Source organism: Alexandromys fortis, unplaced genomic scaffold, assembly GCF_014885135.2.
Source record: "Alexandromys fortis isolate MF-2015 unplaced genomic scaffold, M_Fortis_MF-2015_v1.1 scaffold_84, whole genome shotgun sequence".
NCBI classification, from domain to species: Eukaryota; Metazoa; Chordata; class Mammalia; order Rodentia; family Cricetidae; genus Alexandromys; species Alexandromys fortis.
In genome coordinates, this window is record NW_026068017.1 from 1,626,376 (window position 1) to 1,650,757 (window position 24,382).

Here is a 24,382-nt window from a genome sequence, read left to right on the forward strand (position 1 = left end):
TAGATACGCAAGTCGGGAAGGTCTATTGCTTCTTAGCTTAGCCAATTGCCCCAGTATCTGGGGTGATCCATGCCAATTGCCCCCGTATCTGATGTGATGCAAGTCACACGCAAGATGTGCAGGTGCCCGTGGAGCAGCTGAGTGGGCGGAGCCTTGGAATCTGCTTCCTAGACAAGGGCTTGCTGAGCTCTTCTGTTGTGGGATTTAGGAGCAGCTGAGTGGGTGGCCAGACTCTGGTCCTTCACACTCACAGAAGTCCCAGAGTTAATCTTGCTGGTCCACAATCCATCTCAAGACTCACCCCCAGGATGGCTGACCTCCTGAGCTGGGTCATCCTTATCTCCAGGAAGACGGATGTCCAGGCCATTTGAGGGGGAGAGCAGGAGGGAGCTCACCTCTCCCCCAGGCAGCTCTTGCTAGGGCCATTAATCACCAGTAATCACTGCTGGGAGGGAGCTCCTTCTCTGCTAATTAAAATATCTCTGGCTGCAATTGAGGCCTGTTTCCTCTAATTTGCGTTAGTTGGAGATGAGAAATGGTTGGTGGGACCTGCTTTGCACACTGGTAGGACCCTGCCACCTGCTGAGGGTGCCTGAGTCCTGTCCCCTGCCCTAGACTCTGCTGGTTCTTAGCCCCATCTGCCCTAGGCTTTGGGTACTCTGGAGCTAGGCACATGGGGGTAAGGACAGGCTGTTGGCCCTGGGTAGGAAGTTCTCAGACTCCTTTTGTGTCTGTTCTAAAAAGCCAAGGCCAACAGATCATCAGGGTTGGGTTTGCTGGGGGACAGAGGCAATCCAGGTAGGGATGGGAAGACGGGTGGGTCTGAGCTGCCCAAGAGGGAGGGACTTCCTGCCTAGTAGGGAGATGGAGGGGTGCAGTGGCCTCTGGGAGTGGAGTTCTGTAGGGCAGGTGCCCAGCCCTCTCTGTGAAACTTGAAGCAGAAGATCTGTCCCTTGGATATAGAACATACTGTCATACAGGCAGCTATTGTCCCAGCCCCTTCACACTAGAGCCATTGTCCCAGCTCCACGACTGATGTGCCCTCACTGGTTCCTCCTCAGGTTCCTCCAAAGCCTCTTTTGAGAGTTTAATTCAGCCCCTTCCTCCTCTAAGAGGTCTACCATGATACCGTTTTCCCATGCTGTTCTGTGTTGGCTGATTCTCTAGGTTCTTTCAGAACTGGGGTGTTTTTAGGTTCTTGCCAAACAGCAGGGCTGTGCCACACAGCAAGACTGGCATGGGCTGGCATGTATGGAGTCAGCACAGCCTTGAATCCTCATCCTTTTCCCTCCTGTCCCATCCTTGTGCTTTGCCTCATGGGACCTATCCTCATAGGTCCTTAAAATTTTTCTGCAACTGGACCTAGTGCCCAGGCGGCATGTTTGCTCTTCCAAAGAGCCCACAGTCCCACGTCACCCACTTCTTGGTCCTGGCTAGGCTGACTTTGGGTCCCCGTGTCTGCAGCCTGAACCCCTATGGCCACGACGAGGGCTGCCTCAGCGCCAGCCAGGACCACGTTCCCCTGGCTGCCCTTCCCCTGCTGGCCATCTCCTCTCCACAGTACCAGAATGCTGTCGCCACTGTCATCGAGAGAGCCAACCACATCTATGGAGAGTTTCTCAAGTCCTCTGATGGGATTGGCTTCAGTGGGCAGGTAAGAGCCTGCTCTCTCCCACTCTGTGTCAGCTGCTGCCTAAAAGAGGGGCTGGGGTCTGCTGCGGGGTCAAGGCAGGCTAGAACGGTAGCCTCTGAGATTGGAGGAGCCTTTTGATGGGTTTGGTATTCTCCTTTTACAGACAGAAAAACTGCCCTCATTTGGAGTCTGTGATGACCCTTAGCTAGTCTGACTCCTAAGCGTGGCCTGACCACTCACCTTGGGAAGACTCCAAAGGAAATCGATTGTCAGGATGAGCCCACCCTCCATTTGGGCTCTAAGCAACTCCTAAGGACAAGTTCCTTATTCTCTCTTGGGAACGTACCCCTGTTCTGGCTGGATTCGGGGTGAGAGGGTTGTGGCAGGTAAGCCTGCAGCTCAACTGTGCCTCTGCAGGTGTGTCTCATCGGGGACTGTGTGGGCGGCCTCCTGGCTTTCGATGCCATCTGCTACAGTGCGGGGCCCTCAGGGGACAGTCCTGGCAGCAGCAGCCGGAAGGGAAGCATCAGCAGTACCCAGGTGTGGTCAGGCTGGGGGATGGGAGAGGCGTGTCCCTGGGTGTCTCTCATAGGAACAGAGGAGCAGGTGGCTCCCCCAGGGAATGCAGTGCTGGGTTTTCATGTTGGGATTTCATGTGGTGTCTATAATACAAAGGGTTGTATGGAAATAGCAAGACCATGTTTAGTGCAGACCAATAAAGAGGCCCAGAGGCGGTCTACTAGTATTTGTCTCTCGAGGTGGTCATAGGAGATGGTCTGTGCCTACACCCCCACCCCTCATTACCATGAGCCATTTAGAAGCATAGTTTCCACATGGGAAGATGGGGCTCATTTATGCCCAGGGGAGGAGGCAGGGCCCCAGGGCCCCTTTGATCGTTATGCTTTCTGCTCAAGGACACCCCTGTGGTGGAGGACTGTGATCTGGCCAGCAGCAAGCGTCTCAGCAAGAGTAACATCGATGTATCCAGTGGAGTGGAGGATGAGGAGCCCAAAAGGCCATTGCCACGGAAACAGAGTGACTCCTCCACCTATGACTGTGAGGCCATCACCCAGCACCAAGCTTTCCTCTCAAGGTAACCTTCATGGGCCGCTGCCTTCACAGCTAACAACATCCGTGAGTGTAAGGACCTTGGTCAGAGTCACCAAGGGGGCCTGACCAGGCAGTCATCCCAGAGCCCCCCACAGGGACCCATAGAGAGTAGGAATTTTGTCACCACTTGTCATTGGCTCTGCATCTACACCACAGAATTTCCTGTTTGTCTCTGCTCTGTTCAAACCTGCAGATACTGGACATGATCTGTTCCACCTCTCTGGGCTTCCGTTTCCTCTTCTGTGAAAGGATAGGGTTGCCCAGCCGCTCCTTGGTATAGCTTAGAGAATCTAGAGAGGTCACAGATAGGGGTATATTTGGTGGGATACCCCAGGGGTTCATATTTATTCTCAGAGCAGGGAGTGTTACTCAGCTAGGTCCCAAAGATCCGGGGCCAGCATTCTGCTCGTCCTTCCTCACATCCATGTCTTGGGCATGACAAACTTCATAAACTACCATTTCACTTTCTATAAGAAATGGTTAGTGAGCAGCTAAAGGAACCATCTGATCATTGATTCAGGTTGAGAGAGTTGAGCATTGAACATGGACCAAATTGGCACAGGGTGGGGCATTTTCCCTCTCTGTTTCTCTACAGTTCTCCCCTTTCCTCTCCTCTACACCTTCTCTCACTGGTTCCCTAAGTGATAAGTATCATGAATCATCAAAAGAGTGGTTATTTTTTACATAGTTTATGTGTTGTTTTACTTAAAACAAAGAATCCAGCCTTGTATACTGTGAACTTTCCCTCATATGATTAAAAATACTTGGTAAATATTCTTTTTTATTCTTTTTCCTCTCTCTCTCTCTCTCTCTCTCTCTCTCCCTCTCAAAACAGGCTTTCTCTGTGTAACTACTCTGGCTGTCGTAGAACTCACTTTGTAGACCAGGCTGGCCTCGAACTCACAGAGATCCGCCTGCCTCTGCCTCCCGACTGCTGGGATTAAAGGCATGTGCCACCACAGCCCAGCTGGTAAAGATTGTTAATGCAATATAAATTTCAGTGAATAACTACTTCCTCAATCCCACTAACTGAATATTTTGTGTTTTTCCAGTTCTTCGTACTTATAAAAAGCACTGGACTGGTCATATTTTAAGAAAAATTAGTTTGTCTTATGTATGTGTGCCTGCTTATGTCTTTCCGAATACTTGCAGAGGCTGGAAGACAGCACTGGATCCCCTGGATCTGGAGTTATAGGTGGTTGTGAGCTACCTGATGGTGGCTGCTGGGATCCAGGTCTCTGAAAGAGCACACTGCTCTTGACCACTGAAACATCTCTCTAGCCCCTAGGCTGGAGATCTTTGTGCATAATCATTAATGTATGTGCTAGACTTACAGTAATGACCAACCATGGTTTGAAAATATGAAATAGAAAATACCAGAAGTAAATCAGTTCTAAGTTGTAAGTTGTACACTCTACAGAGCATGAAGTCTCATGCTGTCCTACTTGGAGTCATTCCTTCGTCCTGCATATCCTGTCTCTCTGTGCTACTTACCTGTTGATCACTTGGGCCGTCTCAGGTGTTAGATCCACTGTCATGGTACCACAGTGCTTGTGGTCATATGTATGCCCTTGCTTTACTTTGTAATGGTTCCAAAGTGTAAGAGTAAACAATGATGCTGGTAATTCAGGTATGACAAAGAGAAGCTGCTGGGTGTCTAAGAGGAAATACGAAAGTACAACATTTTGCAAGAGACACTTATATAACTTTAATTACGTGTATTGCTATCATTTTATATTTTATTATTAATTGCTCTCTTAATTGCATTTTGTGTAAATTAAACTTTATCCCGGGTACTTTAAGTGTAGGAAAAAGCACCACATGCAATGGGTTTGGCACTTTGCCTCTGAGGTCTTGGGATATGTTCCTGTGGATGTGTGGGATATGTTCCTGTGGATGAGTGGGGACGTCTGTACTTCCTGCAGGGGGATCCCAGGAGGCGGAATAGGAGGCCGCAGGTTCTGTGGGGTTAAGCTTTGAATGTTAAGGCTCCTCTATCAGATCAGCTCTGGAACAGCGGCTATGTGCAAAGGAGGGTTGCAAAGTGAAAACCTCAACATTTATGGTTCATCCTTGAAACAGCCTCCAGGAAAGCCCAAATCAGGAGAGTGCCAGACATCGGCCACTTTCAGTAGCAGCCCAACACAGCCAGGTTGTTGGGTTCTGGTGCAGGAACAGATGGCTGTTTCTCTGGTAACTAAGTAGTTGGCACATGTTTAGGGACCAGGCTGCACATGAGATATAAGTAGTCGAGCTTCACCATCATTGACAGGGAGAGCGGAAGGCAGAAGACTGGGCGCCCTGTTTGCCTGCTGGCTCGCTCCCAAGGGTGGACCTCTTGCCTGTAGCATTTTAACTGTTACTTTGAAAGGTTTTTCTCCAGCTTGAGTGTTTTAGATGGGTTGGCTTTCAGAAGTTGGCTGATACATCATGCCATTCCCCTGCCGTGGTCTAACCCCTGTACTCTCCCTGGTGCTTGTTGGAAAGCCGGAGAGGCAGCTTTGGCTTCTGTTTACGTTCAGCATCTGTGGCTAAACACAGCCTAGACAGGCTCTTGGGATGAGAACGTGGGATCCTGCTCTTTGGCACCTGTCCAGGGGAGTGGGGAGGCCAGATTGTTTGCACCTGTGTCTGCCTGTGGCCTGGAACACGAGTTATGGTGGAAGCTTTGATGCTGACAGTGCCAGCAGCAGCCAGGTCCCCATGCTGGCCAGGATGGGCTCTCCTGTGGCAAGTGCAGGGGCTTTCAGGGTGGCTGTCAACAAACACCATGGGAGGTTCCACCTGTCATTCAGGTGCTCGGCCAGCTTTCATAAGAAAAGTTGTGGCAGATCCCAGCTACACAGATTGTTTAAACGTGGTTTGTGGCTGTCTGACATGGCAGAATAAATCCAGGCGGTAGAAGCAGGTGGCCCACAAAGTCTTTCAGACTCACCACCTGGCCCTGTGCAGAAAACATTTGCTGAACTCGGCTCCAGCCAAATGTTGGCTAGGCCTGCGTGGCTAATGCTGAGCGTCTCCAGCCTGTGTGGATGACGTCAACAGTGATCTCTGGTTCTGAGTCCCCTTCCAGAGATAGAGGGTTGGGCACTCTGCCCTCAGAATGCAACTGTGCTGCAGAGTGGACACGCCCACTGTCCTGGCCCTCCTCTGATCTGCCATTCCTCACTCCGGCAGCATCCACTCCAGTGTGCTGAAGGATGAGGCCGAGGTTCCTGCAGCTGGCACACCCCAGCTCGCTGAGGTCAGCCTGGGTCGCTTTGACTTTGACGTGTCTGACTTCTTCCTCTTTGGCTCACCCCTGGGCCTCGTCCTGGCCATGCGGAGGACAGTGCTGCCTGGGATAGATGGTGGGTATGGTTATTAGGCCAATGGCTCAGGGGATCAAACTGGTGGAATGGGAGGGTGGACAGAGTGATGGAGGCAGGGTAGATGGAGAGAAAGGATGGAAGCTGAGGGAGAGTCCAGGAGGCTTCTCTGGGCGGGGCAAAGGTGAGGCAGCTTGATGGACGTCACTGTTCCTTTCCTGTGTCCCTAGATTACTTGTCTCAGTCATGTCCCACGAGAACATGGGCCACAAGCATTCTCCTTATCACAGCAAATCCTCCCTCCCTCCCTCCCTGTCCCCAGCAAACTTCCCGCAGTCAGTTAGGTCTCAGAACCTTTCTACCCAAACTGGAACTGGTGCCTTTGCCCACAGAGCATCTGAAGCCTAAAGCTCTTGCCAGCTCATACAAGACAGACTTATGATGCCATTTGACCAGCCTGGGCCTTAGGAGAGTTTGAGGGCAGGAGTGCAGGCTGCTATTCATTGCTCTCTGCTGAGGCGCTGAAGTGAGGGGCTGAACTGAGGCGAGGCACTCAGTGTTTCAGAGGAGCCTTAGCGCCCCTTAAATGCAGCCGGACTCCAGCCCTTGACCCAGGATAGGTGGGAGGCAAGGACCTCTATGGCGACACCTTCTGGCCAGTGGCGGAAGTGCTTCACCTGCTCTGCCTAATGCTGAGAGCACCCATCAAGGGCCTTGCATTGACTTAATATATCCAGTAGTGACCAAGTGGTGGCAAGAGGGGCTGCAAGAAGTGCTCCAGTGTGGATACAGTCAATACTAAAAGGAAATGTTACAATAGTAAAACAAAGGCCCTGGACTCTGAAGAATCGACTGTTTGAGCACAGGGGAAGAAAAGCAGCAAGCTTACAGATGTTCACCAAGGTGGCAGTACTGGGTACCTACAATGGTGCCCTGAAGGGGAGCAGATTGACAAGGCCTTCAATGCCAAACTGGGCATTTTGTTTCTGAGTAGTGTGATGGCTAGTTTTCTGTGAAGCTGACCTAGGCTACGTTCATCTGAGAGGCAGGAACCGAGGGAACCACAATTGAGAGGGTGTCTCGAGAAGATTGGCCTGTAGGCAGGACTGTGGGGGCGTTTTTATAACTGATGATTGATGTGGAAGGGCCCAGCTCACTGCGGGTGGTCCTGCCCCTGGGTGGGTGGTCCTGGGGTAGATATGAAAGCCAGCTGAGTAAGTCAGTAAGCAGCCTCCTCCATGGCTTTTGCTTCAGTTCCTGCTTCCAGGTTCCTGCCTTGAGTTCCTGCCCTGACTTCCCCCAGTGATGGAGTGTGACCCAAGAGTTGTAAGATGAACTAAACCCTTTCCTCCCCGAGTTGATTTTAGTCACCGTGTTTGATCACAGCAATAGAAACCCTAACTAAGATTGGTAGCAAGGACCCAGGGGAGGTTCTTGAACAGGAGATAAGGCTGCTCAAGGCCGCACTCCAGGGAGCCCTTTAGAGCCTTTAGAAGGGCTTCTGCAGGTGTCTTCTCCCACTCACCCAGGTTTCCAGATGCGGCCTGCCTGTAGCCAGGTCTACAGCTTCTTCCACTGTGCGGATCCCTCTGCCTCGAGGCTTGAGCCACTGCTGGAGCCCAAGTTCCACCTGGTGCCTCCTGTCAGCGTGCCTCGCTACCAGAGGTTCCCCCTGGGCGATGGACAGTCTCTCCTGCTCGGTAGGTCCTGGGACTGCGACACCGTGCTGAGTTGGAGGCTGGTAGGTTCTGGGAATGTTCTTTCTGGTTCAGCCTCTCAAGTTGTCAGCTGTCGGGTGGCTCATGGGAGCAGGGCTGTGCTGTTAGAGGAGTGGGCAGGAAGCCAGCTGGCTTCAATGCTCTAGAGTAGCTGTTTATGCCAAGGACCTGCTCTGTGCCAGGCATCGTGGTGCCAGGGCTCTGCTCATCCCACACCCTGCCAGGCTCCCATTTGAGCTTCAATGGCTAAGGCTGGGATAATGGTGGGGTTGTTGACTCTGAAGGGCAAGTTAAAGGCACATTCCCAGTGCTGTTTCCCAGTGCCCACCCTGTACCCTGCAAAGATACATCAGAAAGTGTGTCATCCTGGTAGGTTTCATGGAAGAGGTAGTCTTTGGCCAGGGCCTAGAGAAGGGGTGTTTGGATAGGTAGAGAGGTATTGGAGGGGCAATAAGAGCAGGGCAGGAGGGTTTAGAGAAGGACCTGTGGCTTCTAGGTTCAAAGGGGGTATGTGTGTGACTGAGGATGTGGCCAAAGGCAGACCTGGAATGGACAGTCAGGCACTTGGCAAGCAGAGTCTTGGCTCCATAGCTCCCTATCGCCATTGAGAAACTCTAGCCTAATCCTTTTCAAAGGTTTGAGCCAGAGATGAGGGGATGCTATTCCTAGGACTCACTTCAGGGTTAAAACTTACCCTTCCTTGTTCTTCATCTCAAAGGGATATATTTATCTAGCACTTCCATGATGAAGCAAGGCTCCAAAGTTCCCTTCTGCTACCTTAAATGTTCCTTCTGAAAAGGGGATCCTCCAACCTCAGATGTCTCTTCCCCCATGACTCCAGCTTGTAGGCTGGAGTCATTTTCATCTACTTTCACCTCAGCCATATGCCTCTGTGGGTCAGGAAGGAATCTGATGAGAGAGGACAATGATAGGCTTCACATCATGACCTCAGCTTGGCCTTAGGGCCCAGCTCCCAGGTTTCCCTGCAGCTTTGGGGAGATAGGGTGATGTTGCGATCCCCACTCATGTCTATATTACTCCCAGTTTAATAAAAGGTGAAAGTGTTAATGTACTATGCTGGTGTGTGGGGGGGGGCAGGGGGTGCTGGTGGCCTGCTAGACCTGGGCCAGCTGCTTTGTATTTCTAGTCTCTTGCCCAGCATAGGGCAGGCATTAAGTAAACCACTCTGTTGGAGACTCGATGCTCGCCCTGACCTTGCAATTCCCCCTCCAGCTGATGCCCTGCACACCCACAGTCCCCTATTCCTGGAGGGCAGCTCCCAGGGAAGCCCCCCGCTTCTGGATGCCTCTGCCTCGCCCCCTCAGGCCCCAAGATTCCAGAGGCCAGGACGGAGGCTAAGCGAAGGCAGCTCCCATAGCGACAGTTCAGAGTCCTCGGACAGCCTGGCACCTATGGGAGCCTCCCGCAGTGAGTGAGGTCCTTTTGGGGCTCAGCTTGCATTTGAGGGGCCTGGGTGGTGGTGGGTCTGCAGCAGTGCTTCAGTGGGTGGGATTTTGGGCTGGGAGGAGCTGTGGAAGAAGTCATGGGGACATTCCTGTCTTTGGGAAAAGGGTTGGAGATGGTAGCATGTGGGGTGGTGGAGGGAGGACCCATTTGGTTTCTCACTGAGTCATCACTGCTTTCCTAGACTAAGCTCTGACCTAGGTTAGAGCTCCAGATGTACCAGCTAGGGCGATGCTTCCCTCCATCCCCACACTCAGCGCTGGGTGTTAAGTCACATGCTAGCCCAACACTAACAGCTAAGCCTCATTTCCAACCTTTGAGTCAGAGTTCTGATTTTGAATGGAGCTTTGACCTCTGACCAAGGCTCACTGAGTTTTTGATCTCAAACATAGCCTTGACCTTTGACCCTATTCATGCCTCTGATCTCTTGATCATGCATTGTGCCCTGACCTCTGCAGGCACAGACTGATTCCTCACCTTGGAGAGAGCCCCTGGGAACTTACTATGGAGCTGCACCAGGGGGTTCAACTATGGCCGTCTCTGAGGGCCTGGTCCTCTTCCTTGTGACCAGCTGGGAGCCCATGTTTTAGTAGAGAGTGATTATAAGGGCTGGTGGAAGGGCAGGACTTCCCTCCCCAGCTCTTTCAGGGCAGGTGCTGTGGCCCCAAGCTTGTTGGCACATCTCTACTGAGTCTGTGCCTGCTGGCTTTTGGCCATTCTGTCCTCATCTCCTTCTTGGCCCCACAGTCACAGCCAAGTGGTGGGGAACCAAGAGGATTGACTATGCCCTGTACTGCCCCGATGTCCTCACCGCCTTCCCCACTGTGGCCCTACCCCACCTCTTCCACGCCAGCTACTGGGAGTCTACCGATGTGGTCGCCTTCATCTTAAGACAGGTACTGTGGCTCCCTTATTGGGCCCAGCCTGTTGGCCTCTTTGGGGGGAATGGCAGGGTACCGAGGTCCCAGGGAGCAGTTGGCCTCTATCTGACAGTGTTGAGAAAGCACTGGGACACTGAAGCGAAAGTGACAGGTCAGAGGAGAACGCCAACTCTCTAGATAATAAAGTGAAACCTGCCGAGGAAGCCATGCTGATGTGTCAACATGGAGGCTGGAGAAATGCTTCAGTGGAGTGCTGGGGACAGGACAGAGGAGAGGAGGTAGGCGAGGGAGTGCTGGAGTCTCATGGAGAACTTGGTGCTATGGACAAGGCATGAGGGTCTCCAATGAGAAGACATGCTCAGATGAGAGGAGCAGGGTAGGCATTTTGGGGTGTTGAAGAGAATGGCCCAGCCGAAAAGATCTAGATCAGAGAAGGGAGCGCTGCTGAAGCAACGGCATCGAGGAAGGAACAGGGCTGAGTCAAGGCTCCAGCTGGCCTTAGGCAAAGGCCACCCACGATAGAAGAGGGAAGGTAGGGAACAAATGAATGCTAGTTAGGAAACTCCAAGAGTCAGGCATGAATGTCAGAGGCTGCCCCCAAAGCAGAGCTACCAAGGGGACAGTTCTCTGGTTCCAGCTGTCCACACAGGTAGGACTGGAGATAACTCCCAGGGCCCCAGCACGGTCCAGGCGATGTCATAGGGAAGCCAGAAGTAGGGCTTGACTGGCAGAACGGTTGAGGACGAGGACATGCTCCCGAGCCCCGCCTCGCTTTTGGCTAGGTGATGCGTTATGAGAGCGCAAGTGTGAAGGAGAACACTGGCCTGGACCCCACGGCTCTGAGCCCCGCTAATCCCCGGGAGAAGTGGCTGCGCAAGCGGACCCAGGTCAAATTGCGGGTAAGAGCTTGCTGCAGTCATATTTGTTGGATAGGTGACCTTGAGAGTCTGGGCAACCATGTACCAGATAAGAACTCTAGTTTTCTGGCGGAGCTTTTCTCCTTTCCTGTTGGCCTGAGTGCTTGCGTGAGGGAGCAGCTGTGAGTTCATCTCCCACGGTCGGGCTCCACCTGGAAGTCCGGGGCTCTGGAATGGTAAAAGCAGGGTGGTTGTGGAATGATTGCTCCATGCCAGGCTTCTGGAGACATGGATTTGACATAGATCATCTTGCCTGTGCCCCAGGTCTCTCAGCTGTTGAGTAGGGATGGGGGCCATCCTTGCCGCAACAGGATGTACCTACACATCAGGATTGCCAGGGCAGACCACACTGGGCTTCTCTAAAGATGGGGCTCCTCTGTAGGGTACTGGGGGATAAAGAGGAGTTTGGGAGGCATTCATTCACGCATTCTCTCAGTCAACTGCCGTCACTGCCTACTCTGTCTCGGATGCTGCGCATCATCTCAGAGTATGCCAACACAGTGTTGATCTGGTGAGAAAGAACGTCAAGTGTGGATTCTAAAAACAGTCCTGGAAGGCAGAGTGACTAATGCTTCGTGAATCAATGTTTTTGTGCATGGACAAACACAAAATTACACACCACATAGGTGATCTAATTCACCTGCCACACAATCCAATGTCAAATAATATATTCACAGCTGCATGCCAACCCAACCACAGTCGGTTTTAGAACTTTTTTTGTCACCTCATACAGGAAACCCCTTTCCCTGCAGCCCTTTTCCCTCCCTGCTGCCCCGGGCTCCTCCCGGAGTAGCCAAGCAGTCATCTAGTGTTGGTCTCTGTAGCTTCACCCGTTCTCCACATTTCGTGTGTCTGAAGTCACATGTGTGTTTATATCTTCCTTCTTTCACTTAGCATGTTTCCAAGGTTCACTCATGTTGTGCCATGCATAGCATCTCGTCTCCTTTTCCTGACTGGATACTATTCTACTGTATCCATGAATTCTGTCCATCCAGTTGTCAGTTGATAGGCATTTGGGTTGTTTCTACCTGTTGGATATTTTGAATAGTACTGTTTTACACACTCATCTATGCAGTTTGTGGGCATATATTTTTATTATTTTGGGTATAGATGAGGATTGGTAATTCTACACTTAATCTCCCGAGGAAACACTGTGCTGCTTTCCATAGTGGCTACCCCATTGTAGACATGGTAGATGGCTCTTTATGCCAAGAAAGACCCAAAGGTGACTGGGTAGTTTCCAGCCCAGGTACCTAAAAATGAAATGCAGGTTGTAAAGGCCAGTTGTCACCTCAGGAGGTGTGCAGACTCAAGAGCATGGGGTCCGCCTTGGTGGGCAGCCTAAGAAGCAGTTTTTGTAGCTCAGTCTGCTTCTGGAATCCTAGTGCAGGCAGCTCCTGGACGCCTGACTCAGCTGAGCCATAGCCCAGAAGTCATCCTTTCAAGGCTTTAATGATAAAGCAAGAGTGAGCTTTGTCTGCAAAGGCTGAGCCAGGTTGTTTCTTTCTGTCCTTGCAGAATGTCACTGCGAACCACCGTGCCAATGATGTAATTGCGGCTGAAGATGGCCCCCAGGTCCTGGTGGGGCGCTTCATGTATGGCCCTCTTGACATGGTGGCTCTGACTGGAGAGAAGGTACCAAGGGTTGAGCATCTCCTTGGCTCACCTGTGTCACATGGCTCATAGTATCACGGACAGAAAGGGTGATAGAAGAACGGTGTTGGAACACGAAGCAGGGAACCCTTTCCCGGCCTGGCAGACCAACGAAGGATAAGGGGAACTTGGTATCTCCAAGGAGGTGGGGAAGCCAGTGTGGCTGCCACATGGAGGGAGGGTTATAGGAAACTCACGGATATGGCAGGCAGGAAACTGTGTCCAGGTGTCTGTTGTTTTGGTTGTCAAGCATGTAGTCCTTCACCCTTTAGCAAGTCCCTCGCTTCCTTCACTGACTGCAGGTGGACATCCTAGTGATGACAGAGCCATCGTCAGGCCGCTGGGTCCACCTGGACACAGAGATCACCAACAACAGTGGCAGGATCACGTACAATGTGCCGCGGCCCCGGCGCCTGGGGGTTGGTGTCTACCCTGTAAAGATGGTGGTCAGGTAGGACCAGGGTGTGTGTGAGGATCTCATGACGGACTTTTGGGGTGGCCCCCCCATCCAAGCTTGGCTGGAAGACAGAGTTTATTTCTGTTTATATGGAGACAGGAAAAGGGAAGAGGCTACTAGCCATGGTATCAGGAGGCACCACCAGGAACCTGGCCCCAGACTGACTGATTTCAGCTGTAGGCTGACATCAGGCTGATACCTTTCAGGGGTGACCAGACCTGTGCGATGAGCTACCTCACAGTGCTGCCCCGAGGCATGGAGTGTGTTGTGTTCAGTATCGATGGATCCTTTGCGGCCAGCGTGTCTATCATGGGAAGTGACCCCAAGGTCCGGCCAGGTGCAGTGGATGTTGTTCGGTGAGTGTCACCTCCCCTAAGGAAGGTGTTTCCCCAGGGCAGGAACCAGCAGCTTTGGAGAAAGTGCTAATTAGTCATCCCCTGACCTCAAACCAGCTTTCTCTAGGACTTCTGTAGGTCTCTGGGCCTAGGCACTGCCAAGTTCTGGCTTTACCTCCTGTAGCCATTCACTGGGAGTCTCTGGGGAGATCAGTCCCCTTTGTAGACTTTAGCTCATTCATTTGTCCCTCCCCCCTCTTCTCTTCTCATGGGCATCCTTTCATCTTTTCCCTGAGGTCAGCTCCACACTCCAGGCTCTGGCTTGGGTTCTGCCGTAAAGATTGCTGCTGGTGGGAGAATCTGAGACCAGCGGAGGAGAATAAACCAGGGAGGAGAAATAGTCCTTGGTGACAATAGGAGCTTAGACCCCAAGAATGGACAGGAATGGGGAGACACGAGGAGTTTGGGGCAGCTGGGGTAGGGATTGCCCTGCCTTGCTCAGGGAGAGAAGCTGGGCTGACTTTGAGGCTCTGGAGAGACAGTTGTCTCCAGCTGCTTTCTGGTCCTGTTGGAGAGGTCCTGCACAGCCCGCTGAGAGGATTGGTTGGTTTATCCCATGGGGGCTGTGCTCTCTCCCTCTGTGGCTCTACCCTCCTTCACCACAGAGCTGCCACACCTTGCTGGCTGTCAGAAGCTGCTTTCTATGTGTCTGACACAGACCCTGCCTCTCTGGGGGTCGCTCTGGGAGCCCCCAGCATCCTTGTAACACCTACACTGCACATTTTCGCATCTTCCCAGATGGTCAGGCCACTCTCTGGATTTAGAAATCCCAATCCATGGCAGCAGGCTGACGGCGAGTACCATAATAATACCTACCCAGGTCTGGGCTCATCTGTACCGTGGGCCATCCATGGAAAACAGTAAAGAACTGATTCTACCCGGGAAGTGAGAATTGGGACCCTGAAGGATGAAGATGTAGATAGGCAGGGTGTCTAGGAGAGAGTCCTGAGCCAAGAGCACAGGGTTTGTACAGGAGAGGCAGAGCAGCCCTGTGTGGATAGGGAGGTTCTACTCATCAGAGTGAAGTCCAAGAGTAGAGGGAAGTCTTTAAATATGGGATCCAGGCATGGTTTCAGGAATAGGAGCAACGGCTTTGGGTTTGTGGTTTATAGAAATCGCCAGGAAACAGTTAAGGGTGGTAATGAAACCAACTTTACCAGGTAGACTATGCCAATCAGGTTTGGGATCAATGCCTTTATCCTTGGAATAATCCCGTGGAATGTTTGGATGATTAACCCCATCTCACAGATGGGGAGACTAAACACACGCACAAGAGAGACGAGCTCCAAGGTACACAAGGTCAGATCCGGTGGGAGAACCAGAGGGAAAGTGATCACCAACGACTTTCGTCGTGGCCCATGGGAAAGATGGGGTGGAACTAAGGACCAGTCACTGAAGGTGGGCACAAAGCCCCTGGCCTGGGAGTACTGCAAGCTTTTTTTGTTAGTGGAGAAAGCCAAAGCAGGAGAGGTAAAGGTGAGGAACCAGGTCGGGCCAGTTCTTCTAGGCCATCTGGAGGAAATGTACACTGTTCACCCACCTGAAGCAGGAGCCGGGACTTGAGAGCCCTCTTACCACTACGTATCGCTTCTCTAGAGGGCAGCAGCAGACAGGACAGGTATTTGGGTAGCGGGCGGCCTGCAGGGGCCGAGCTGGACCCAGCAATGCCATCTCACCAGGCACTGGCAGGATCTGGGCTACATGATCCTTTACATCACGGGGCGGCCGGACATGCAGAAGCAGCGGGTCGTGTCGTGGCTGTCCCAGCACAACTTCCCACAGGGCATGATCTTCTTCTCGGACGGACTGGTGCACGACCCGCTGAGGCAGAAGGCCATCTTCCTTCGCAACCTCATGCAGGAGGTGAGTGTGGAACCGGGGAAGGAAAGACTGCGGCCACACCCACGCGAGCGCCCCAAGGCGTTGAGCTGGCCTTTATTAGCCAGAGAGGAGTTAATTCTGGACCCTCTGCAAGCTCCTCCCCTTTTCAGGCCCAAGGGGTTGGGCGTCGGGATCCTCTGCTGGTGAAGGGAAGGGAGGCACTTTTTTTTTTTTTTTTTTGGCAGAGTGGCAGAGTGCGTGCCTGTCATGGGACCATCTTAATAGACCTAAGAGGCAGATGTTATCTTCATCGACAGATATTCATGCTTTATCTTCTCCTGACTCCAAGATCTAAATCCTTGTCTCTACATCTGGTTATTCCTGCAGTAGATATCTCAGTGCCTATTGAGACATTTCAGGCTCTGTTGTGTTTCTAGTTGCCGGGTGCTGGCGTTTCTAGCCCGATTTCCTGACTCTGTTGCCTAGAGCTGTGATTCTCCAGCTGCTCTTAGGAATCATTAAAAAAAAAAAAAGGCAAATTCCCAGGCTCAGAAACTCTGAGTTTCTGCTCAGGCAGCGGACTGACATCTTTGTGCAGAGCCCTCAATGAAATCCTCACCCTGTAGGATTAGAAGTAGGGTGGTGGGGAGGGGGGAAGGGGAGGGAGAGGGAAAGGGAGAGAGAGAGTGAGAGAGAGAGAGAGAGACTGACCTGCAGATGAGAAGCAGGAGTAGACAAATGAAAATTATACGAGTTCAAATTTCAGTGTCCATAAATAAAGTTTTATTGGCAAAGGGCCAAGCTCATCTGTTTATGTATTGTCTGTGGCTGCCTTTACGATGCAGTGAAAGAGCAGAGTCGAGTTGCTGTGGCAGAGCTCAAAGCCTAAAATATTTACTGTTTGGCTTTTCAAAGAAAAAGTCTGCCAATCTCTGATCTAGAGAAAGAAAGGCATGCAAATTGACAATTAGTGGTGTGTGGCAGAAAAGAGGGCAATATTGGCAAACAGAGGAGAAAGGACCTAGGTTTGCCCGGGAAAGCTGAGCGGCTTCTGGTAGGTAATAACTTCTGGACTTAGACTTGACCTATGAGTATGAGTTGTCAGGTAGACGATGATGAAACGGCAATTTGCTGGGCCTGGGGAAATACAAAGACAGACATGAAATCAAGCTTTATTTGAGACTAGCTCTGTAGGAGGATGCATGTGCCACGCTGGTTTATGGAACTTCTCGAAGAGGGTGAGGCAAGGGGGATTTGAAAGGGTAACGGTGGAGGAAGATGACAAAATGTGTCCTAAGACGATAACTGTTCGGCTGTAACAAGAAATAACAATGACGACCTTAGTCTGAGCGTGCACGGACAGTTACCGAGCGAATGTTCTTGGAGAAGTCATGCTTGTATGAGATTGCTGTGACCTCTTAAAACTTGATTATTATCTTTTAGATCAGGTAACCCTGTGTAACCCTGGATTGCCTGGGGCTCCCAACGTAAACCAAGCTGGCCGCAAACTCACAGAGATTCATCTGCCTCTACCTCCCAAGTGCTGGGATTAGGGGTGTGTGTCACCATATCTGGACATTGCGTTTTTGGTCCTGGTAGATTGTGTGTGTGTGTGTGTGTGTGTGTGTGTGTGTGTGTGTGAGAGAGAGAGAGAGAGAGAGAGAGAGAGAGAGAGAGAGAGAGAGAGAGTTATTATCCAGGCCATCACGAGTGCGAATACTTCCTTCATAAACTCTTGACTTGTTGTTTTTGATGGGGTTGACCCAAGTGATTCTATTGTGATTTTGACAACTTTCACCAGATGCAAAGATGCAGGGGTGAGAAATACCCTGGGCTGTTCTCAGAACTGAAGCAATACAGGATGGGGGTAATGCAGACAGGGTCAGATCTGAGATCCTAGAACTCACTAGGGACCCAAACTTGCTAGGTTTAGAAACCCTGGAAACCAATCAAGATCTTGGGCTCTCTGCTGAGGGCAGTGTGGAGCAATGGGGGACTTTGGACTAGGGCTGTGACAGCATCTAGTTTGGGTTGTAGGAAGATCCCTCTGGGAAATCCCCGGAAAACACAGTGGCAAAGTGAAGAAGGAAGGGTACTTAGGAGGCTGTTACCCCAGCAAGAAGGCTAGAATCCAGACAGTCAGACAGTAGCTATGCTATGGAGAGAAAGGCATGCACAGCCAGAAGACTGAGCAGTTGGCATTGCCAGGACTTGGGAATGGTTGATTCATGGGCACGGCACTCTCAGTTGTCCTATTCCATGACCAAGAGAGAGATCAAGGTGGCATTGGGCTCATTTGTGTTGTTCAAGATGTATCTCCAGGTAGTGGTGGCATGCAGTAGGTGCTCAGTAAGTGCTAGTAGCATGAATACATAAATGAATAAACAGATGAAATGGGAAGGGATACAGGAGAAGGAAGATGGAGTCAGATGTGCACACGAGGACACTGAAAGGGCCATGGATCATGAGCCATACGAATCCCAGTGCATGGATCAGGGCAGTAGTCTGGGCTGTAGGCAGAGACTGGGGCCCTGGATACAGTCAGTGGAGCTGCCTGGGGGCAGGGCAGGCACCACCCAGGGATGGTTGGAGCAAGGTGAAGCTGTGTTGTGCTTCTGGGAGCAGGGTGAAAGCCAGCTGAGAACAGGGAGAACAGTTGGGGAGGAAGAGGCTAGGGCAGGGAGGGTTTCAAGCAACAGACCCTCTCTCGTGGAAGTGGGACAGTGACAGCTGTCTGCTAGCTGAAGCCTGACCAGTGGATGGCCTTGGTGAGAAAAGGACACCTCCGAAGGCCAAGGGGATAGAGAGGTGGGGTCCAGAGGAAGGTGGGTCTCAACCTGGAGCAGGTTAAAAGGGTGGGCAGCAACAGGCTCTCCATGAGGACAGTGTGTTCTTGAGAAATTGACCTGAGGAAAGAGTTTTTGGCTCATGGTTTCAGAGGTGTCCGTCTGTGGTTTGCTAGCTCCATTGCTGTAGGCTGAGGTGGAAGTAAAAAATATACTGGTGGGAGCGGGCAGCAGAAGAAAGCTGCTTGCCTCATGGTGGCCAGGAAACAGAGCAAGCCCGCGGAAAGCTTCCTCTAACTTTACCTGTCCATTCAGCTGTGAACTCGTCAATGGCTCAACCCCATGGATGAAGTCAGTACACATCAACTCGTTACTTCTCAGTGGCATCACTAGCTGGAGATCAGGCTTCCTGCACACGTGCCTATAGGGCTCACTTCACATTTGAATCATAGTTGGCAGTGTCGTCCTAGTGATGACAGTGCATTGAAAGGAGGGAAACTGTAGCTCAGACTTAAGTCCCCTGTCCTAGTCAGGGTAACTATTGCTGTGATGAAGCACCGTGACCCAAAGCAAGTTGAGGAGGAAAGGGTTTATCCTGCTTACACTTCCATATCGTAGTTCATCACTGAAGGAAGTCAGGATAGGAATTCAAGCAGGGAAGGGACCTGGAGGCAGAAATGGATGCAGAGGCCATAGAGGAGTGCTGCTTAATGGCTTGCCCAGCCTCTTCTCTTATAGAACCCACGACCACCAGCCTAGGGATGCTGCTACTCACAATGGGCTGGCCCTCCCCCATCAATCACTATTTTAAAATATGCCCCGCAGCCAGATCTTATGGAGGCATTTTCTCAACTGAGGTTCTTCTTTCCAGATAACTCTAGCTTGTGTGGAGTTGCTATAAAACTAGCCATCACATCCCCAGTGAACATGGTAGGACAGAGGGTGACGCTGACAGGGGACACACAGTGAGGGTGCAGTGTAGTGAGCATCACCAGCTGGGTAGGTGGGGGATCAAGGCAGTTAACTGAAGGAAGCACCCCAGGACGAGGAGGGCAGATCTCTAAACTGGGTCTGGATTTTTGGGGAGCTCAACAGACCAACTATCAGGAGGCAGGGGTCACATGGCTAGCCTAGAGCTTGCCCCTAGTTTAGGGTCCATAATGCATAACTTGGCCCCACTGTGGGAGGTGTATGGGGTGGTGTGGGTAGGTGTGTGGGGATGGGAGGAGGTTGGGACTGGGCAGTAGTGGTCAGTAAGTAATGTATTTCCATTCCCTGATAGAGCCATAGTGCCCCACCTCAGCTCTAGTGTGAAGAACTGGGGCAAGGAGGGGCAGTCATCTGGGGGTGGCTCCTAGCAAAGGTGGACTTGGTGTCTGAGTGCAGATGAAGGGCTCCCCAGCAGGGTCTCCCTAGGTCTTCTTCCCTCTTCACCAGTTTGCTTTGTGTTTCAGTGCTTCATCAAAATCACTGCAGCCTAAGGCTCCACGAAAGACATCTCTGTCTACAGTGTGCTGGGCCTCCCTGCATCCCAGATCTTCATCGTGGGCCGGCCCACCAAGAAGTACCAAACCCAGTGCCAGGTGTGTGGGAGCCAGGGAAGGGAATCGAGGGCGGCACCTAATCAGTTCAGTTACTTGCTCATCCCTTCATTTGCTCATTCATTTATCCCTACTGAGCAATGCCTTGGGCCAGGCCCCCTGCTGGACGCAGGGGAGAATCCAAGTGGAGACGGATGTAATGGCATCTAGGGGAAGGGGAAATGGCAACGACTGTTTATTACAAAAACAAGTGCCACTCTGAATGAGTGATTGATGAGGCCCTGGAGATGCGCTGCAAGCCTAGACTCCAGGGTAAAGCTGGCCTCCGGGAAAGGGTGGGGAGGACGACGGAAAGCAGAAAGAACCTGGGGTTGAGTCAGAGTGCAGGGGTGCAGACAGGGGTGCTCAGTGGCCTGCGGGAACCCTAGAACTGTAATGAGCTTCCCTGCTACTGCTTTTGGGGTCCTGGAGAAGCTGCAGACTCCCTTGGAGGATGCCCAAGGGAAGTGGCGATGTTGGGGGACACGGTCAGATGCTAGCCTGATGCTTGTCCCCTCCACAGTTCCTGAGTGAAGGCTATGCCGCACACCTGGCGGCACTGGAGGCCAGCCACCGCTCGCGCCCCAAGAAGAACAACTCGCGGATGATCCTGCGCAAGGGCAGCTTTGGGTTGCACGCGCAGCCGGAGTTTCTGCGCAAGCGCAACCACCTGCGCAGGACCATGTCAGTGCAGCAGCCGGACCCACCCGCCCCTAACCCCAAGCCCGAGCGGGCACAGAGCCAGCCCGAGTCCGACAAGGACCACGAGCGGCCGCTGCCTGCGCTCAGCTGGGCGCGAGGGCCCCCCAAGTTCGAGTCGGTGCCCTGAAGGGTGGGCGGTGCTCAGAACAGTGGGGGCAGTTAGGCGGCCTGCAGGGAAGGGAAGTGTTGCCTTCTCCCTGATAAAGGCGTTTTCCTGCTTTTTCCCTCCCGTGTCTGTCCAGCAGTGTCCGACCAGAGCAGGGAGGGACCTTGCCATGACACTGGGGAGCTCTCTGGGCTGCTATGGGGGTGAAATCGGGGTGTCTCAGTGCAGCCACCGCCGCTTCCCCGTGCCTGTGCTCACAAGCCGGAGTCAGGGGTGATGTGTGAGTGTGACCCTTGGGCCAAGCCTGCCTGTGCCCAGTGTTTGGGTAAAGTTGACCATCTTTTCGAGTCCTGAGGTTTCTGTAGCTGCGCTAGGCAGGCTCAAACTAGAGAAGCCCCCAGCACTAGGTAGACTGCCAGACAGGTGTTTACCTCTGGCCGCTTGCAGGTGCGACAACTTGACAGTATGTAGAAGAGTGAGTGGCATTTGTGCCTGCACTCCTTGTGACATCCGGGGCACCACTTTGGGGCTGGCTATCTTATGACACAGTGAGATCACTTTATGGGAGAGGACATTCTCTGGGTCCAATCTGTGTATGTGGAGTCGATCCACAACCCCTGGGGACCGGGTCTGGTGCTGACTGTCTGTCTTGCAGCTGTCCTTTGCTACCCTTCTTGTTCTCCTGTGGCCCTTGAAGACAGATGTTCCTCTTCCTTGAGTCTTGCCTTGTGCACTTCCCCGAGAGGCTGCAGCCATGGACTCTGCCCCGAATTGGTCTGGCTACAGTCTGTAGCATATCCTCTTTGGGCCCTGCCTTTTTCTGTAACTAGAAGGGGCCTCTTGGCTGAGATGGGTCCTGGGTTTGATTCCGAGGCTGTCCAGCATTTGTGCTCTCTGGGGCTTCACAGAATGCCCAGTGCCCCCCTCCCCCATTCCAGTCCTCCCCACCCTGGGATAGAGATTCTAGGTAGGACTGAAAGGGAGCCTAGCACCTCAGAGGAAGGAAGGCACAACTTCGTGGAGAAATAAGCTTGTTTGTGTACACTGAGGGAAACAGAAAGTGCTTCCTTCTGCCAACAAAGGGGACAACATGGTGGCCCCTTCCATAGCTCTGCTCGGACTGGCTTTTTCTCTTTAGGTTTTCTGGAATGCACAGAACTGAGATCTTGGGTTCTGGAGGTTCATGGAATATTGACTCAAGCTGTTGTATTCTCTTCCCCTCCCTGGCAACTCAGTTAAGTTTGAGCATAGAATCTCCTCTAGGGTAGTCAGAACCCTTATGGTGGTGGCAGGGGGTGTTTCTTTGCTGCCGAGTCCCTGGCCTTGGCGAGTCTCCCCCTTGCTCCATGGCCCAGGCTGATACCTGTTGTATGGCTGCCTGGGTGTCTTAGAACCCCCTGGGCCACCACAGAGGCCAGAGCCGAATATCTGCGTACACAGCAGGCTCCTGTCAGCTCAGTGTCGCTTCTGTTCAATGTCTACCTCTTGCAGCTCCCATGCAGCCTGTGGTTGCTGCTGATGGGGGTGACTGGCACTAGGTTGTGAGTTGCTCAGCAAACTGGGTGCCTCACTTAGGCTGGAGGGGGTGTGGGTTCCCAGTACCCACCCGGCTTTTCCCACTCAAATATCTTCTCCAGTCTGCCAGCTCCTGTTCCCTCTGTCCACCCCATCCTATCTGCCAGCTCCTGTTCCCTCTGCCCACCCCATCCTATCTGCTAGCTCCCATTCCCTCTGCCCACCCCATCCTATCTGCTAGCTCCTGTTCTCTCTGCCCATCCTATCTTCCAGCTCCTGTTCCCTCTGCCCATCCCATCCTATCTGCCAGCTCTTTCAGCGGCATCAGCACTGCACTTGGCAAACCATGCCCATCACTGCCAGGGGGCTGCAGAGAGGGCAAGGAGGTATGGGACCAGCTTTAGCTTCCTCTTTCTATCCTGCCTCTTAGAAGTTCATACCTGCCTCCCCCCATTTCTCTTAGAAGTTATACCTGCCCCCGCTGCCCCATACCACCTTCCTCCACCATTCTTGCCTGTCTTTTGGCACCAACTCATATGGTATAACCACCTTAAGTACAGTCCTTTCCCCTAAATGCTATGATTTGAGCTTGGATAGACCTGACTGATTCTCCTCCCAGCAGGAGCCACTTTCAAATGATAAACACCTCTCCCTTTTCTGAGAACCCCAGGCTGAGTGTTTGTGTGAGTGGGGGACCCCCAGGGAGACTGGAGCCAGTGACCGGGCTCTGTGGGTCAGAGCCAGCCAGAGGCCCCACTCCTCTTTTGCTAGAGCCTCACATTGGGGCTAGGGTGATCCCTTTTATGGGATGCCGCAGGTGTACAGGTGTTGTGAATACCACCCTAGGAGCCTTGGCGCCCGTGTGAAGTACGCGCTCACTGCTCTGTTTAGAGAACAGCTCAGTCTTGGCTTCCTGGCAACTGTACTCTGCGTGTGCTTTCTGCTAGTGTTGTGTTCAATTAGGACAGAGATCAGAGGAACTGATACTTAGTGTTCTCCAGAGGAGAGTGCCGTTGCCTCCTCCAGTAGTTCTGTGACGCCCCATCCAGCTGTTTTCTAGAGACCTCTAGCTCCCAGTGTGCCTGCTCTCCAGCTGCTGAAACATGTTCCTGCTTGACCAAAGTTCCCGTATCTGAGTGGCATGTTTGTTTTTCCCATGTGGTAGCTGTCCTGACCTGGCTGAGGGATGCCTGACACCTTCCTTTATCCCTCGTCCTGTTGTGGGTTGCTGGAGTCTGCTCTTTCAGCCTCATGCCCCTCACCCCTAAAGACTGACCCCTCCCTGAAGCATCACAAGATATTTTTTAAAGAAAATAAATTATTTTCATGCATTCAGACAAACAGCCTTCCCGCCTGGGTGCTGGGCTACATCAAATGTATCTGAACCCCAGTATTCCTGAGATTGGGGTGGTTCTCTGAAGAAGGGAAAGCTGTATCTAATGGTTTTTAAACTGTACTTAGGGCACTCCGCAGCCCAGAGCTGTGCCCCGGAAGTATCCTGCAGACAAAACATGGCACCTGTCTTTAACTGGGGAATGGACCCTGCCAGACCGATGTGCCCAGGTCTGGAGGAGGTGCCACTTTTGCAGGCATACTCTCCACTCAGCTCAGGTGAAGCCCCGTCTGGGAGGGGCACCCTGACTGTAGGAGCCTTGCAGTTGACCCCGCCTTAAACAGCCACTTTCCAGCGGAATCCCCGGGGTTCCATTCCAAGTGCTCTGAAAATTAAAAAAAAAAAAATCCCTTTTCTTTCCCTTCTGGGCTAGGGAGGAATTTCTTATACACCCAAGTTAAACGTTTAGTACAAGTAGCAAAGCCCTGCCTGATCTTGCTGGTAAACTAACAGGGAGGTTGGGGGAAAAAAAAACAGAATTTGACTCCACCCTGTGGAGGTGCAGAAGAGGTAGGGGACACCGAGGAACGGGAGGCACAGTGGCAGCGTGGGACATGCCCCCTCAGACCCAGACCCACTGTCCTTTGTTTACTCAGTGGTGGCAGCCCGTCTGACCTTGTCTGTGGTCTGCCTGTCCCTGTGTGTGTAACTTCCAGTACTCGCTGTGATGGCTGGTTCTGTGATAGAAAAGGCTTATTCCAGTCCTCATGGCTGCCTTGTACAAAATCCGTTAGAAGAGAAAATGTAAAATATCCAATTTCTAACAAGACGAAAACAGCATTATGGAATTAAAAAGATTTTTACAATTGGTCTTGATTTTGATGTGAGCTGTTTTTAACCGAAATGTTGTCACTTAAATAAAAACCTTATTTGCCTTTAAGATGTGCGGTGATGAAAAAGCTTTTCTTTTATCTATTTTTATGTGCATGGTGTTTTGTCATGG

At 52.1% G+C, this 24,382-nt stretch overlaps 1 protein-coding gene across 1 annotated transcript in view; it reads left to right on the forward strand.

Moving 5' to 3' along the window:
• Positions 1-24,319, forward strand: part of Pitpnm3 (PITPNM family member 3) — a 95,224-nt gene extending 70,905 nt beyond the window's left edge. The window contains exons 9-22 of the mRNA XM_050162877.1: positions 1,438-1,654; positions 2,051-2,173; positions 2,548-2,726; positions 5,921-6,093; positions 7,581-7,751; positions 9,003-9,197; positions 9,981-10,129; positions 10,897-11,013; positions 12,550-12,666; positions 12,987-13,135; positions 13,348-13,497; positions 15,216-15,399; positions 19,598-19,726; positions 20,247-24,319. Of these exons, the coding sequence (XP_050018834.1) occupies positions 1,438-1,654; positions 2,051-2,173; positions 2,548-2,726; positions 5,921-6,093; positions 7,581-7,751; positions 9,003-9,197; positions 9,981-10,129; positions 10,897-11,013; positions 12,550-12,666; positions 12,987-13,135; positions 13,348-13,497; positions 15,216-15,399; positions 19,598-19,624 (1,951 nt within the window). The 3' untranslated portion in view covers positions 19,625-19,726; positions 20,247-24,319. The remainder of the gene's footprint in view (positions 1-1,437; positions 1,655-2,050; positions 2,174-2,547; positions 2,727-5,920; positions 6,094-7,580; positions 7,752-9,002; positions 9,198-9,980; positions 10,130-10,896; positions 11,014-12,549; positions 12,667-12,986; positions 13,136-13,347; positions 13,498-15,215; positions 15,400-19,597; positions 19,727-20,246) is intronic.
• The last annotated feature ends 63 nt before the right edge of the window (positions 24,320-24,382 follow it).